Below are 17,585 nucleotides of genomic sequence, written 5' to 3'. Positions count from 1 at the left end.
AAAAAAATGTCCTGAGGATACTCAAGTGTAGCATTCAACTTGATACCCATCTGAATTTTGCACGCAGCCAAACCTGCTCAAACCTCACACAGGCCATTGAAATAACAGGCTTAAATCTTTAACTTGAGTGGTGTTTCCTCTGAAACCATCTGAGAACCAATGTAAACCTGGTAGATGCTACAGAGAAACAGTGGAGACAAATACTGTCATCTGTAATTCAACAATTATGTTACTGCTTAAAGTAAGAACTGCTCGCTAACCGTCGGCTTTTTAATGGCAAATCCACATTCATTCATTGGAAACATACATTATTGCTGGTATCTAATGTATGAATATTGCAGCTGGGCTGATTCTGTAATGGTAAAGCCGCTTAAATTGAGACCAATCATGCATCATGACAGCTGAAGTGACACTAACCCGCCTCTGCTTCGATCATTACACTGCAAAACTAACAATGCCATGCAGCGCCTGACAGGTGAGAAAAATCTGCCTGCTCATCCAGATGTGGACGACTGCTCAGAGACGGTAGAAATGTCTCCGTATGATGAATTAAATGGCTCATTATCGATATTCTGCGTCTGCGCGATGAAGGAAAAAATGGCTAAGTATTGTCCTCCCTGTTGAGGTACCACAGGTAAGAGCCAACAGGTTTCTAGGTCACTGAAGTCTGTGTGGTCACAGTTCTGAACGTCAGCATCTGAAAACATGTTCGTTTAAGAAACGTCAGTGCCAGAGGAGCAGTGGTCTGTTACAGCACCAGGTGTAGTGAAGGGGCGACTCCTTTAAATGACCCCTGAAACGTCGTCGAGATGAATGTACCCTTTTACCATTTCAAGTCTAAGGCCTGTTGACACTACTTTACGATATGTCTTTATAAGTCATGTACAGACGGCGTATTAAAAATGAGATAATTACATTAAGTTAGAGAGAGTGTGTGTATGACAGGGTAAAAGAAAACTACTTTATCTATACAAAGTGCAAACAACACAACATTCCTACTCAGTGATGCATACAGTAGTAGACTACTATGTTGCCAAAGGCAATTATTTGTTTCCATGTACAGCATTGGAAGGCGCTTTTTAAGATAATTTTCATCTTGCTCATGGAAAGAAAAACAAAAAGGGTTATATACTATATACTATATGTCAACATCTGTACAGACACATCTATATATATATATATTTATATATACTTAGAATTTAAAGGGTTTCATTCCAAAACACCATCTCTTTGAGGAAAAAAAGTTGTCAGCTTCAATAAGAATTTTAATAAAATACATTTCTATCGAAAAAGAGACTAGTATTAAACAAAAATAAAGTTTTGTTTCAGTTTCCGTACCGATCCTGATTCTTCCTCATCCTCATCCTTTTCTGTTTTGGTCCAGGGCCTCCAAACTATTCTTTTCATTTTTACAATTAAGACTCTTTTTGCTACTTCTGCTCCCAGATACCAGATACTCTCAAGACATTTATGTGACAAGTACACAAAATCTACTAAAGCCTTCTCCATAGCTTTAGACAAACAACACTCATGCTACCCATATTGATCAATGGCATGAGGTGTATGGAGAAAGTGTGTGTGTGTGTGACAAACAACTGTCACTTTGATCGGTTTAACTCAATCAATCAATCAATCAATGAAAACCACTATGAATGCTTAGCCACAGCTATTTGGGAATGAAACTCTTTTGTATGTGTGCGTATGTGTGTGTGAGCAAATCATCTCTGTTTCAGTATTTGTCCAGAGACCATCGTTAATGCTGTGGTTCTGTGTTCTCACAGTTGTTGGGTTTCAAATGCATATAGAGCAGCCGTGAGGCCAAAGCATCAACAACCAGCTCATCCTCATCTCAAATCTGAAATCTCTGAATCAATATTAGTTTAAAATGTTACTCTGCAAGGCAAACGACGCATTGTTGATGCATAAGGGGTGAAAATGTTTCTCATCTCCCTTGTTTTTTTATGTATAAGCTGCTGCATTTTAAATCAGGTTTTTTTTTTTTTTTCTTTCAAAGATCTAACAAGTCTCTTGTCTGAATGAAAAGATAATTGGATCTCAAGACTCCAGTGGGGAATTCTGTCAGCTGTCTTACAGGCCTCAAGTACTAGTAGCAATCAAACAGGCTGTGCTCAACAGCTGAATGCATATAGCATGCTTATGTTATGTACCCTCCATACCAGGCACAAGTTTGGCACCCAAATATGCAAATGAACTACAGTATTTTACTTATTTTATCCAATAAAGATGAAGGAAAAACCTCAAAGCTGGCTGCTAATGTTCAAAACCCAAAGCTGCATACAGCTGTAGTGTACAAAACCATAACATCAACAAAAATGTCTCTTTACAAATACTCATGGTGCTCACCGAAACTTAGGCACAAAGAAAATAGCTGCAATATGTAAGTTCAATATAACTACTATGGATATATCATTGAGGCCTCTGTGTTGTACGTGCAGGAGATTGCATGCTTGACGACAGCTTTCGGGAAGATGCCATCCTTTCGAGAGGCTTCTTCCCGTTTGCGGGAGACTTGAGACTTACTTCAGAAGTGGAAGACTTGGACTTTCCTACGTTCAACAGAGTGCGGCTGAGAGAGCTGGGGGGCTTGGAAGACTCCTTTGTCTCTGACTTTTTCTCCTTGTCTCCTTGAGTCTCGTTAGACGTCTGCGAGGAGGAGGCGGCGTCTCCGGCGATCTCCTTGGCTTGTCCGTTTTGCTTGCATGTCCTCTCTGAGGCCTTTTTGGCAAGCAAGGTGCTTTTCCCTAAGTCAGCCGACCGGCGGCTTTCCCTTTGCCGGAGCGCGCTCTTGAAGAAGGACAACCCCTTTTCCTCGGATTTGCTGCCGCGCTGCAGGTCTCTGGTGGACACGCTGGGTGAGCGCAGGCTAGTGACGGAAGAGCTGCTGCTGGAGCTCCTCACCGATCTCCTTTCAAGCCGGTTAGTCTCCCCGCTCTTGGAGAGCGAGGAGCGGCCGACCAAGCTGCCTCGGAGACTGTCCACCAGGGGGCTCGTGTGCATAGAATCTCTGCTGTAGCTCCTTTCCACCAGACGTTTGCGAGTGCTCGCGGTGCCTTTCTCTGTGACACTGGAGCTCTTCTTTGAAGTTGGCGAGGGAGAAGCCGAGGACTGAGGCGTGGAGCGGACACAGGGCCTGTGTTGTGGCGTCGCCTCTAGAGGCTGAGCTGCTTCCTTCGTCTTGGAGGGAGTCCCGCTGGGCGTTGAGGTGCTTTTCTTGGCATTTACACTCTTTTCTTTAGTATTGCTCGCCTTCTTGCCTTTCACAGGTGTACTGGAAGACGTCTCGGGAGTGGAGGTCTTGTAAGTTGAGCACAAACGCTTCTTGGAAGTTTTCTCTTGCTCCACTTTGCTGGAAGTCTTTGTGGAGCCTGTGCTTTCTGCCTTTGAGCCAAATCCTCCAATGCTGCTCTTACGTTTCTGCTCTTTAGAGGGAGTTGCTTGGGCAGGTAATATGTTTTGGTCTATAGCTGTGATCTGGTTGTTGTTTTCAGTTGGCTCAGTTTTGGCGCTCTTCTTCTCCACTGGAGTGGGAGCCCTGCAGTACATCATGTCTAGGAATCTCTTATTGTCATGGTCACTGATGTTACTCTCCATCATTGACAAGGGAGTCCTGCTGCCAAAGTAGCGTTCATGTCTACTGTAGCTGCCGAAGCAGGACGTGGAAACCTTGTCATCACAGGCTTCTCCTATCCTCTCTAGAGGAGGGGAGCATCGAGAGTCGAGGGAGAAACGCGACGGCGAGTTGGATCTCATGTGCAGCTTTGCAGAGAGAGACCAAGACGGCTTCATCCCGCTGTCGCTGAGGGCTAAAGGACTGGCGATGGACGACCTGGAGGACAAGCTCTGACGCTGAATGCTCCTCACAAAAGGGCGGACGGAGAATCCTCCTAAAAACAGAAGAAAAAAATAATAATTTTGACCTCAACTGAACTTAAAATGAGCAATGGTACACTCCATCCTGGAGAGGTAAAACTACAACTACACTGAAAGAAACATGTACTCTCTTTAGATATGTGTTAGCAATACTGGTGCATTGTGTTATAAACCCTCACTCACTAAAAGAGCTTAAAGGGATAGTTCAACATTATGGCAAATTGGCCCATTGCCATAATCCCTATAGTTTTAGGAGTAGGTTCGTTACTCATCAAATACACAATCCAACAACTCCAACACGCTCTCGTGGACAAGTTGTGACCTGCACATTCACCACGCTATGAGATAATAACAGAACGTTACGAGACTGAGACTATAGGGATTATGGCAGTGGGCCAATTTGCCAAAATGTTGAACTATCCCTTTAAAGGACATTGACCACAGAATGTTTTCAATTTGTGCTAAAAGATGGTTGAACACCTTTTGATCACTCCAAATGTGTAAATAAACATATAGTTCAAAAATGTAAGGAACAGCACTCCAAGTTTAAAGATTTATTTATAACAGGGGCTACTCGTCTTATTAGCACAAGCTGTGAAAACTGATGATACAAAGAAAAAATGTATTACATAATTCATATGTTATTATCCATACTGAGATCTGTGATCAAGCCACAGTTTAAATTTGCAGACCAGCTCTTTTGGGACCACGCTAACTCTGTACTCTGGAGGCTTTTATGAAACCTGCATTTATATTAACCACAAACAGCAGCCAGGGCCAACATCTGTATTAATGTGGATTCACTAGGAATTCAGGGCTCCCCACTCTGCTGAGCATGTTTGTCTGGTTCGTCCCAGTCAGATGTGACTAACAGTTTGTCCTGGTGCCGTCTACCCCGTCCTAGAAATAATGGTTCAGTGTTGATCTATTTCAAAATGTGTGCAGGGTGGGGGTGGGGGCTTCCTGATTTCTAATAACTCTGCAAGGCCTTACTGACATATTTAGATTCCAAAATAAATATTGATAGTGGACGCAGTATTACATTCTTGTTACAACAGTTTGTGTTGTTCATTTTTACTCTGTTTCTAACATGATGTTGCATTTTAAAGAGTTCAGGATCAACTGCTTTGAACTCTAAACTTCAAAGTATGCGTCAGGTTACAGCAGGAGTTCATGTGTGTATAATGTAAACACACCTGTAACATCAAAAATATTTCCAAGAAGACAAATATCAGCACGTCTCACCATCGTCCTCACTGCGTTCGCCTGGGAACTCGACCGATTCGGCCAGTGAAGCCAGAGAGGTTCGTCTGGACGAGGCTCCGGAGGCCAGACTAGCAGGTCTGCTGCCTGGCAACCTGTTGATCCAGTGGTCACACAGGGATGAACTGGTGGAACCTGTGTAAAACAGCAAAACGGTATGAAACATGGTGAAGAATGAAAACTTTTCTTATTTACCTCAAATGATATAATCAAGTTAATGCATTCATATTAAAACAGAAACTGCTCAGAGGCAGAAGAAGAATTATCATCTGTAGTACATCTGTGGCTGTGTTTGTACAAATACTGAAAGATTACACTTTTGGCGCTTTTCCACTACACATTCACGGCTCGGCACGGCTCGGTTTAGCTGCTTTTCCATTACAGCTGAGTTCTTCATAGTTCCTCTACAGCGGGGGCAGGGTTGACATATCACAGTGGTAGCCGCCGCGTCATCTCTCTCTCTGTTTTTGATCCTCTCATTAGCTCCAAACTGAACTCGTCTGCACCTCGATTACGGACCACAATGCAGTTTTCCACACAGCAGTCATTTAATTCGTGTGAAAGAATAACAACAGTCTCAGCACAGATCAGTGGGCGCTGTTGTTGGTGTGTTTTAAAATTTAGCGGGTTTGATTCTTGTGTCGGAAGTCGCAGCAGTGACGACGCTCTGGCCAACCAGTGGAAGGCAGTCCGCTGACGTCACGTTTAGTATTGCTTCGGCTCGCTTGTAACCAGAGCTGAGGCGTTACCGAAAAAGTACCAGGTACCAGAAACTAGTGGAAAAGCAAAAAAAAACAGTAGAGCCGTGCCGTGCCGTGCTACTGGAAAATCGCCATTAGTATTCACACCAGTCTTGATGACAATGTCAATGGAAAAAGAGGAAAGACAGACAGACAGACAGAAGGAAAGAAGAACTGACCAGCAACAGAGCTGTTGGCCGACCAGGAGGGGATAGCAGTCCTCCTCTGGTAGAAGAGTATGTAGGCCGTCTGCTGACACACGTCGTCATCTGCTACTGGTGAAACCTCGCTGTCATCGAAGCAGTACCACTGGCCATCGATGGAGTTCTTGCAGTAAGCTGGAAGCACACGGCAACAAGACAAACCTTGTGTTAAAAATAGACGATGAGGCCGAGATTATTCCTGATAACCTTCAAGCTCTTCGTCTTACCAGTGTAGTGTCCTCCGTGCATATTCCCGTGGTGGTTGCACACGGCGTACAGGTCGTACAGGTAGTCGTCAGGGTTCCTTCCCAGGCCGTAGGGTCTTCTCCATGGCGACCAGTGGGAGGGTAAACTCCAGCTGCTCTGACTTCTTTTGACCACATGAGGTGCCATGTCCATGCCCATCAACGGGAACCTCACCATGTTCTGCATCTTCACCCTCCGATCCCCCTCCTGGATGACAGACACAAGACACAGACACTGATCGGCTCCTGTTTGAAGTACATTTAGTTTATGAAAAGAAAGCTTAAGGATGCTCTTGATAACCAGAGAGTGCATTTCGCTTTGAATTTCCACTTAAACAGTGTCCAGATGAGCTTGAGTACCTGTCTGAACCTCTTGAGATGCAGTATTAGAACATCCGGCAGCGTCCAGAGGCTGAGCTTAATGCGGCCCTGCTGCAGCTGCTTGCAGTGGGGACAGCGCCAGGCATCGTCTGGGGCCAGCTGAAACACACACACACAGACAGAGCCCAAGCAGCGGCCATCAGGATCGAGCTCTAACCACACTGCTTATAAAACAGGCCTCACACAGGATGAGGCCCTGAGTTTTCCGCTCACTCCTCTATTCTCCTCCAGAACATTCGCAGGCAAGTTAAAACCACAACATATACGCAAGTCTGTGCTCAGAATTTCTGCTTTGCTCCAAACATAGCATTAGGACTCGAACACGCAGTGAAGCCACAGCGAGCGAATAGGATTCCTGAACTTCAGCAGAAGAATAATAAACCTGCTGGGAGGGAGGCTGCAGCTTCAAAATATACTCATCACTGACATGTACCCAAGCAAATCTAGAGATTTATTTTCTCATGTCAAACTACTGACCCCGCAGTAATCCCACCGTCTGAGTCTTACCTGCTCTTCCTTTGTGTAGAGCTGGAAGCACTGTGCGAGCGTGCAGGCCTGCGGCTGATGGTGATGTTCTCTGTGCAGATACACGCTCTCAGCATCGGGGATGTACTCCTCCTCAGTGTGTCCAAACAGACTGTGGGAGCGCGAAGCACAGTCATACATTCATTCAACGGCTGTCATGAGATGATCACAGCATCTGCTATGAGACTTTGGTCAGTTTCCTGTCTCAAAATATCTAAAAAGCTGAGGAAGTTACATAATTTATTGTCTCTGCACAAAAGATACTTATAATTATAATACTGTGAAACTGGAGTTTGCAGCAGCACTAAAAAAAAAAGGCTTTAAATGGCATCACAAACATCAATTACATAAAAGGTGTGACAGAATTACATTTTCGACAAGAGCCAAAATAAAAAAACTCAAGTAAACATTAACAAACATCATCAACCCATGACTGCTGGTGGTGTTATTGTGACTTTACTCTCACTTGGAGAGGCGTGTATGTGTGTTAACCACACAACACAGTAATTAGTGTAAGTGAGGAAATAAGAGCAGACATGTCGTTGGTGAGACTCCAGGCTCTGTGTGAGAACAACTGCTTCAAATTAAGCACATTTGCTTGTAGATTAATGACGTTTATTTTTCAAAAGGGAAACAGAGTGAAGGATGATGGGTAGGGAGAAATAGTTAGAGTTGTTTACACTCAAAGGCTCAAATGAGCCCTCTTGAGTTTGACGTGTTGCTAGATTTTCTTCCCATAATTTTCTTCCCCTCAAACACCCCACACTGCAAAAAATGTCACCGTCAATTTCCCTGAAGTGTGGCCACACCTTCGACTGTAAAGCCAAGGCCTTAACTGACAGATGAGAGTGAAGTCATGTGTGAGTAAGCTTATTTCTGGGAATTTAAGTTGTCGCCTTCTAAGCAAATAAGCAGCCTCATTAAGTTGAGAAACAGATTTAAATATTTAGTGACATGAATAACCAATTAAGGATCGAAACTTGGCACAATGTTTGGCATTTACTGCTGACACTTTGGTTCAATAAATCATTCTGTTGATAGTTATAGCCTGGCACACAACATTGTGAGGTTAAAGCATAATGCTTCATAATGTTAAAGGGACAGTTTTGGCTTATTTCGCGTGGGGCTGTGTGAGGCAGTCATCCATAGCCAGTGTATTAGCTGCAGTAGATTCACATCAGTGCGCTGCCAGTTACAAGAGGCAGCCTGGAGAATCAGCACACTAGCAGAGCGATGTGCTGATGTGCACAGGACCAGCAGGAACAATATGTTTTAGACAAAACAATCCAATATACGTTTAAACATACAATTCATTTTGAATATTTCGATGTTTATCTTCATGTCAAAACAGCCCCTCTCTTTGCTTCTGTGAAAATATTTGGTTTTCTGAAAGTATTCCACATAAAGAGTATGTTTCAATAGACTGATTTTTTTTTCTGCTGGCCCCATGGACAGCAGCACATTGCATTGTTAGTGAACTTTTGCTCCTGGCCGCCTCTCGTAACTGACAGCGCTCTGATCCAAATCTATTGCTGACTATGCACGACTACCTCACCCCCCCCCCCACCTCAAATAACCTGAACAATCCTTTTTAGTGTTCAAAACTGAGGCTGGGTCCAGTCACTTCAATTGTGCTTTTGAAAATAATTGCTTACACAGCCGAGCTTGTTACCTGCTAATGAATGGCCTTCAATTAAAAAAAAAAAAAATCACAGTAAATTACTCATTCAATGTCATGTCTACAAGGCAAGTTATTAAAATGAGTGGTTTAATCCGTTCTTCCAAATTAACACAGTGGACGTCTGCTAAATTAACAACTCTGACAGACACAGTCGAGCTTTTCGAGATGCACTGCAGTATACTGTGCCCAGTAAGTATTTACAGCGAGCAAATGTAAACATCTGGTTTCCTTTCATTCTATGCAGAACAAACATACTGCAGATAAAACAAAACACAGCACACGAGTCAAGCAAATATTCATCTTTTGCACTCACTAGTCCTTGGTCTCTTTGTCCCACTCTACGACTATCTTCACATGCGGCGGTCCCCCTTGTCCACAGGACTTGTACGCCCTGTGATGGAAACAAATTAAGTAATTTAGGCAGGTTTCTTTTACAAAATAAGGTTTCTATACCACATGCAATCACCGTGCAGCACTTTATAGAGGCTTTGTTAATACGTTCTGAGTATAAAAATGAAATTATCTTGTTCTTTACAACCTACACGTGTATAAACATGTCATATCTATAAGAGGCAACGACAAACTCTGTGACATTTTCGCTGTCATGAAGGCGCCTATTGATCACTCACAGTAATGAACTTTGATTTCACTTTGATCCACACACCTGTATGGACCGGTGATGTTGTGACTTGTTTCAATCGTGTAGTTTAAGTCAAACATGCTAAACTGGCATTTCAACAAACAGTCACGAGTCCTGTCAGGACATGTCGTCCAAACAGGTCAAGTGGCCAAGTGGCACTAATGTCACGCGTGTGAAAAGAGAAGCTTAAAGGCCTAGATGGAAATAACCCTAAACCTCACCCCAGCAGCAAATAGCATGCCTGTCTTTACTTTTGTTTTTGATATATTCACACTGTGTTTACTGAACTCCAGCTTCTGCATTATGACCTTTCACTAACATTAATGCTGAGAAAGCTATGAGAACACACACAGACATAAAAAACAGTCAAGCATAGGTGATCCACCCTTCTAAAAATGATGAGTTTTGCTAAAAATGACTGTGCTAGTGCTACTACAGTACAGTTTCACACAATGTGCAAGGTCTGCTTTTCTTTGGCTGCACCCTTCTGGATGAGACGTCTTGTTGGCTCTGACTGAACATGCTCTGGAGGAAGCAATAAAGATCAAGATGGAAACTAAAGGGGTGTGTACTTGTCGAGCAATATTCAAATTATAATGACTGAATAAAATGGACTTGTCTGTGTTTGAACTCAGCAGATATTTACAAGATGTAAATAACCTGAGATTTGAGAAAGCAAAAGGCCACATCATAGAACCTATCATTCAAACTGAACCGCAGTATAAAGTTTTAGTCACACACTCAGTCCTGATTTAGCAATAAGCGTGTGTTTATATAACATGACATCTAACCTTTCCACAGTGGGGTGACACAGTGGTCGCTCATCTTGGGGAAGGAGGTAGGTTATACCGACGACGCCAACCACCCGAAGACTGAAAGGTCCCACCTACACATAAAGACAGCACTTTAAATACTTCTGTGAAACCAGTACATCAGTGCAGATGTAAGAGAAACAAAACAAATTTCACTCTTTTTCGATGCTAAAATTATTCATATCCGGTCTGTTCAATTTTTAAAACACCTCATACAATCAGCTGCATTAAATATGATTCACTGTGGAGAACAGGCTGACTGCGTGTTCGTCTCCCTACCTGAATGTAGACCCCAGGTCTTAAAAGATGACGCATTTTCTCCAGGATCTCTTTTTGTAAAGCATCCCAGGTCACAGTGCGCTCCATGTACAGTACAAAAGGCAGGCCGAACCTGAAACAACATAATTCAGTTCTATAAGCAGACATCAAATTTCTCTGGTGGGTTTTATATTCACGCCTATTATTTCATTCCTGTATTACGAAATCAATGTTTTGGCAACAAAAAGAAAGAAACTATTCTGATTGTAGTACCTCTTTCCTTGGTGGCCGGTACAGGCTCTGTTGCACACCAAAAGGATCATTTTTTCCGGTCCCAGGTTTTTATTGGGTGATGCAGTCACAGGGGTCATGGCTCCCTGCATGAACGAAGGAGTCCTGCTGATCTCTGATCCATACTTCAAGTTGTTATGATTCAGGTTTGCCAGAAGACTCCCTTTGATTGGACAGAATAGACAAATTCTAGATAAGCTGTGGTCTATTCATTTGATCAGAAAAAAAATATATGTATTTGTAAAATAGTCTTGCCTCTTTTTGTGCGTATATTTTCCAGTTTGAAGGTCTCTGGTGTCTCAAAGGCAAAGATCGAGTCGCTCTCTTGAATGATGTCGAGGTCGTCGTCGTCATCACAGAATGAGCGGTGGAAACCATCGTAGTACATTTCTGTCAAGACAAACTGGAAGAGGAGAAAATAAGAATGAGTTTAAAAATATAAACACACACAAATGTGAGGTGTCCAGTTGCTTTCCATGTTTTCACAGTGTTATTCCAAAACAAACACAGTCGCCTTGTTATCAGCGCTCATCCCCGCTTGGCTGTCATTTACATTTATCTGGCTTCGTGGCATTTTCACCCTGCCATTTTTCATCAGTGTTAACACTCAGTTGTTGTAGCCTTGAGGGGGAAAAAAATGTGTTTATAAACCTGTTACTGAACCGCACACTGAGCTCGCTCTATAAAAAAAAAACCTGCATGGCTTTATGAGGAGCTACTGCTCTGAGGCACAACCTGCTTTAGGAACACTGAGCTAACATTGTGTGACAGTAATATAGTCTCACTGTGGCAGACCCTGAGCTGATAAGTGACAGGAATAGCACCTGGTCCATTGGGATCTTGGTCTCACGTGACACAGCATCTCTGAGGCGATAGACGGTGCTGTTGAGAGGAACAGCGACTCCGATCCTCATACAGTGAGAGTACTTGCCCTGGTACACCACTGTCACATACAGGGGCCTGGCAGGAAGAAGAAGACGACAGAACATTAAACATTCAAACAGCTCTGTCGTTCAGTAAGCAGGCACGGTTTTATTTTGTCACACTGTGATCGTGAGAACTAAAACACAACAGCAGAAAGAAGATGATTTTGTAGCATTTCCTTCCTCTTTATTTCCTGCACTGCAGAAAACGCCTAAAATGAGCACACTCTTGTTTTGTTTTGAAACTCTGAAGCGCATAGCCCCTCCCATGTCTCCTTGCTGCTCCTCCTGCTCCCTCAACAACCCCCCCAAACCAGGTTACATTCCTCCCTCTGCAGCCACACACACACACACACACACACACAGAGGTATTTGCTTCAGGTCCTTGAGAACTTGTCAGCACTCATACGCACACACACACAAATCATTGAAAAAGGTGTCACCCCCCCTCTTTGAAGAACTTCTGTCTGCTGTGCTCTGTGGAAAAAGCGACAGAACAAACATACTGCGCATTTTTTTTCTGAAAGCCATGACACGGCTCAGGTGTGCACTCACCGTGTGTGTGGTAGTGGGATGGGTAAAGAGATACAGAGGAAGGGATCAAACGTATTGCTCTGCTTTTGGCAATGTGGGCAGGTGAGAGACGACCTGTTTGGAAACAAGTGAATCTCTTAATTTGGCAAAGAGATAACACGAACATAACAGATCTACTACTCTACCGGACACACGGCCTACCTGTACTGAGCCTGGAACAGTTCTTGTACAAACGACCCAGCGGAGAGGGGAGGAGAAGGCCCTTCGAGGCTTTGTTCATCTTCTTCAATGGGGGGCTGAGCAAACACCAACAAGTTTTATGACTCATTAATAATACCTGGTTCACAAGCTACTGACAGTTTCACATGCTGCATTGTTATTGATCAGTCCTGGGAAATCAAGAGGAAACAAGACGAGGCAAGCCCAGCTGAACTAAGCTGTGAAAACGGCCTTTTTGTAGGATCAACTGAGTGACTATTTTTAAGCTAAAAGTTATACAATATCAAGTAAATGCACAATGAGTGATGAGCAAACACTCACCTTTATGGGCGGTCTGGCCATGGGGTTGGGGACGGTGTTGAGGTCCTCGTGCACTCGGTCCAGCAGCCACAGCAGAAACTCTTGAGCGTCGTGCTGAGCGTTCCCTTTAAACTGCGTGGCGTTTTTAGACACAGCGTTCTGCAAACGGACAAAAATAAAATGTGTGACCCACAGGTTAAAACACACAACCAGGTCACAGACTCTGCACCACTTGTTACTTACTGTTCATTGTCTGTCTTGTGTGTTTATACTTTAAGGTTTAAGCTTTTAATCTTGTTGTGCTGCTATGCAATGACAAATAAATCAATTCTGATCCTCAGATTCTGACTTACTCTTATGTGATCTGTGATTGTGATGAACTAATATTGAACACAATGTTTTATGCATTACTACTTTATGTTTCTCTGCTGTAAAGAACCAAAAACAAAATCAACTCATCTTGTATCTTTAGTATCACAAACAAAATGTACAATAAACTTAACCCTGCTATATATTGTGATTTGTTACACTGATTTATTCTTTTATTGACATGAAAAAGACAACTGAGGTCAGATTGTATGGCTTGTTGTGATAGTATCTTGCCTGCTGTCACTCTCACCTTGAAGTCTCTGCTGTGCTGCGGGGTGTACTCAAACGTCCATAAAGCCCGGACAAGTCCAGACAGTTGCTCCGTAACTTCTCCCTTGGCCAGTGGACCCTTCCTCTGCAGCAGCACGCCATTTGTCTTGGGTTTGTCCTCGTCCGTCTCCTCGCCTTTGTAGTGCTCCAGCACCAGGTACTCGGCGAAGAGTTCAGTGTTGCTGAGGCACTGCAGAATCGCGTTCATGAAGCAGGTATTCCCGTGGTTTTTGAGCCCCGACACTCCGGGAACTCTCTCCCCGGACAGGAAACCCCCCAGGTCCCCATCATCCATGGGCACATCTTTACTCCCAGATTTAAACGTGGAAAATCCTCCATCATCCTTGTCGTCTTCTGTCTGTACCTCGGATCCAAAGTGGGATAAGGCTGTCAGTGTCCTCAGGACTCTGCTCATAAAACTGCCCACGGAGCGCACCGAGCCTCGCCTGAACAGCTTCTTGCTGAAGCTCGACTTCTTGTCCTTGGTTGCGGCTTTGCAAGACATGGTGTCCCCCCTCCTCCTTATTTTTTAGCGCACAAGTTAGGCAGATGTGTTGTTGTGATGAGCCAGAGCCACCTCAGCGGCTGCTAGTATCTGCTGCTCCATCTCTGAATATCCACACAGCAATAACGAGTCAACGAGCATGCTAACCTTAGCCAGTGATAACATTTTCATTGAGGTTTCTCTTCTCCTTGAATAAAGCGTGCAGCAGCAACACCACTTGTCAATTAACGTTAGCAGTGTCGTGCACTAACAACCTTTGCCTTCAAATAACTGTCTGAGGCCAGTTACCTAATGAGTTGAGAAGCGAAACATGAACATTGCTCAGGTCAGCTGTTTATGTGTCTGCAACTTCCTCCACAGTTACCTTGTTTTCCCGTTGTTGTTGTTGTTTTTTTTACTCACTGCCCCGCAGCAAATGAATCAACGTCGGTTACGCTACGAACGAAAACAACTGTGTCGGTGCTAATGCAGCTAACGGTAGCGGCGCTAGCTACAATAACAAGAGCCACGGGAGCAGCGGCGGCGGTCCCTCTCGGCCACGACGTCCAAATGCGACGGAAACCCGCAGTCCGCCATGGTTCGTAGGGTGATGAAAAGCCGAAGTGGAGAATGGGTCCGAAATGCAATAAACCTCACATTTTTCCACGTATTTTGGAGGCACAGTCGGGGCTCTGCCACTAAACAGCAGAATCGTTTTTTACTTCTTCTTCTCCCTCTTCTTCGTGTTTCTGTGGTCAGCTGCTCTGCGAGTTTGTAGCCACATCCCCGCCCCCTGCCGGACTGAAGGAGAACTGCAGCCTGGATGCACAAAAAACTTTTTTCTTTTATATTGTTTGTGATATTAAATCTAATATTAAATCTAATAATACTAATATAATATGATAATATAATACATGTTTTTTTTTTGTTTTTTTTTTACTTATTCACTGGTTCCTGTGTCATGTTCTTAACATGTTTCACAGTTAGGTATACAGTATTAAGCCTATCTCAAAGGAATTTAAGTCGAAAGCAACTGGACTTGGTTATTTGTCTAGGAAGACGTTTCACCTCTCATCCAAGAGGTCAGTTCATGCTCGCATCTGACCAAGCTGAGAAAGTTGGACCAAATTCCTTTGAGATATACTATGACCTGGACAAATGAGAATATGCACAGGCAGTATTAAGCCTACACCGGCATTTTTATGGATTTTGAACCACGATCAGTGAGCTTTATTTCTGTCTATGTCTTTGTCCTGTGTTGTTTAAGTGTCTTTTTGTTTAGTCATTTTTTAAATAGTGATGTCCTCCTACTGCAAAACAAATCTGCCTGTGGGTATTAATAAAGTTACCTGACCTGACCTGACCGAAAACATCCAGCTCATTATTTTGCCAACCAAGTAGTAAGCTAATGTTCTCTTAAGCTTACCTTTCGGGTAACTGTGGTGCCTTTAAACAATAGTAGGTGAACAAGTAAGAACAAGATCGTTCTTTCAAAGAAATTGCAATATCTCTAACAAATACAGGCTTGGATATTTCTTGGTATTGTCAGCCAGACTGGCCTCACAGCTATCAGAAGCAGAGGCCTATTGTTGATTTGAGTTTTGGCAACAGTTTTTACAGTGAAAACTGTACTGCATTGAATTATCTTTACCTGAACCTTTAAAATAGATGCTTATTGTTGTTATAGGCTTATAAGTTGTTATACCTATATTGCTGAAGGTTTTTTTTTTATTTTTTTTGTGGATGCCTTGAGGATCTTTTAAGCACAAGTTAGCACATGTTTGAAAGGTGACTGCATGATGGATGTGTGAAGCTGCTCTTTGTCAGTTCACTCTTCTGCCTGAGGGAGGCACAAAAAGCACAGGGAATTTTTTAAAGAAAGGAACAGATGTACAGGATGTCCCCATAGGTACAAAGACCTGTTTAATTATTTGAGTGCCTTATACTCTGAGTGCCTCATGTCAGGAAGTGTCATGTATTCACTGTATGTTTTTATGTGTGAATATGGTCACACTGCCATGTCGTGTCCATACAGTATGTATGTAAATGTATCTTAATTGAGGACATGGCGATAAAGTAAATTACTACACTTCTTAATCTGTATGTCCACATGTCTGCACAGTTGAATATGGGACATAAAGTAATCAGAATAATGCTGTCTTGATGGCAGACTGTACGATTAACTAAAGTAGTCTTGAGCGCAGGAGAGTATTTTAATCAATATGAATCATCCAAGTTTCCTTTTAGCAGTGAAGTGTGTGGAGAAGAGGAAATACACCCACAAATATCACAAGGACACATGGTTTTAATGACGCCAAAAGAAGCTAATTTGAAAAATAAATTGAGTTTGCACTTATGGAACATTATATTGACACTAAGATTAAAATATTATATGTGGTGACAGGCAGTTAGTATTCCTCACCCTGCAATTACATCATTTTTTCATACAGAATAAGACATGATGAAGCACAGCTCACAATCTCACAAGTAGTTCAGATAGGCTATTACATTTTCAGTTTTCCTGCATGTGGCCAGCTCATATTGGTTTTCTACCGGCATGACTATCTTTTTCAATATCACAGCCAAAACTCTGTAACCTGAGACTCAGCATGTAAATAAAGAAAGCATTGGTAATATTTCTACTTGTTGGAATCACTTTATTTATCTCCAACATGTAAAAAATATTACAATTTCATATAAATTTGTACCATTGTATTATTGCCCAACTGAAGAGAGTGTGAGCGCAATGGAAAAATATTCCGATTGTTGAGTGGTGGCTGTTGGATGTTGTCAGCTGCTGGTTGCTGCTCTCTGATAGTGAACTTGATATCCTGTAATGTTAATTGTGTTAGATGTGCAACAGATAAAGTAAAAGAATAACGCTTTATTCATGAAGTACATGCATCAGCATCACTGTGACCAGTAACTACACAGAATTGGACAGTCACATTTGTTTTTGCACTGCAAAGACGTCTAACAAAAAACACAGAGGCAACAAACTGCTCACTGCTGGGTGGGTCGCTGTGAGTGCATCTTAAACTTCTGATGTTTAGTCAGATCCTCCTTATTGAGGCTTTGAGAACAGCTCCTTACAAGCAGAACAAAGCAGGTCAAATTTGCGGGGGTGTATTTTTGAACCTGTCAACGCTGCTGTTTACAAGTATGGTGCAGATTCGACAACATGCCGATGAATGCGACATTTTAAAGGGGCTATTCAGGAAGCCGTGGAATTGTATAGTAATGTGGTAGAGACACAATGAGTAATGCACTGAACAAGAAAGCAGTTAAAACAAATGCAGCATTTTGTATACTGTATACCTCTGTTGTCTTCTGTGCTGTCAAACATCTCAGACCAATTTGTCCCATTGGAAAATGCAGCAGGAAGACAAATGGTGACAGTAAGACACTTGTTAACTATTGAACAGCTCAAATAGACTCAGAGGTACTTGGAATTTCATTCTTCATTGGATTACAAATAATAAACACTGATACATTAAAGTGATAGTGCAAGATACCTGCAGTATCTACCAGTCAGGAGAGGCAGCAGGGAACATTT

The 17,585-nt window shown here is 42.8% G+C and overlaps 1 protein-coding gene across 1 annotated transcript; it reads right to left on the bottom strand.

The window, feature by feature from the left end:
• Positions 1-781: 781 nt before the first annotated feature.
• usp31 (ubiquitin specific peptidase 31) lies at positions 782-14,780 on the bottom strand. The gene is made up of 16 exons (XM_085783816.1): positions 13,526-14,780; positions 12,928-13,065; positions 12,589-12,683; positions 12,409-12,501; positions 11,755-11,890; positions 11,186-11,333; positions 10,913-11,093; positions 10,661-10,772; positions 10,361-10,455; positions 9,243-9,320; positions 7,231-7,360; positions 6,703-6,822; positions 6,325-6,550; positions 6,074-6,232; positions 5,137-5,289; positions 782-3,905 (listed from the first exon to the last, which is right to left on the bottom strand). Exons 1-16 carry the CDS (start codon positions 14,048-14,050, stop codon positions 2,428-2,430), a joined length of 3,867 nt encoding a protein of 1,288 aa, XP_085639942.1. The 5' UTR covers positions 14,051-14,780; the 3' UTR covers positions 782-2,427.
• Positions 14,781-17,585: the final 2,805 nt, after the last annotated feature.

The sequence above is a fragment of the Trachurus japonicus genome, chromosome 8 (assembly GCF_045865225.1).
Source record: "Trachurus japonicus isolate A0001 chromosome 8, Traja_1.0".
NCBI lineage: Eukaryota > Metazoa > Chordata > Actinopteri > Carangiformes > Carangidae > Trachurus > Trachurus japonicus.
Note: the sequence above shows the minus strand (reverse complement) of the source record. Positions and strands in the feature narration are given on the sequence as shown.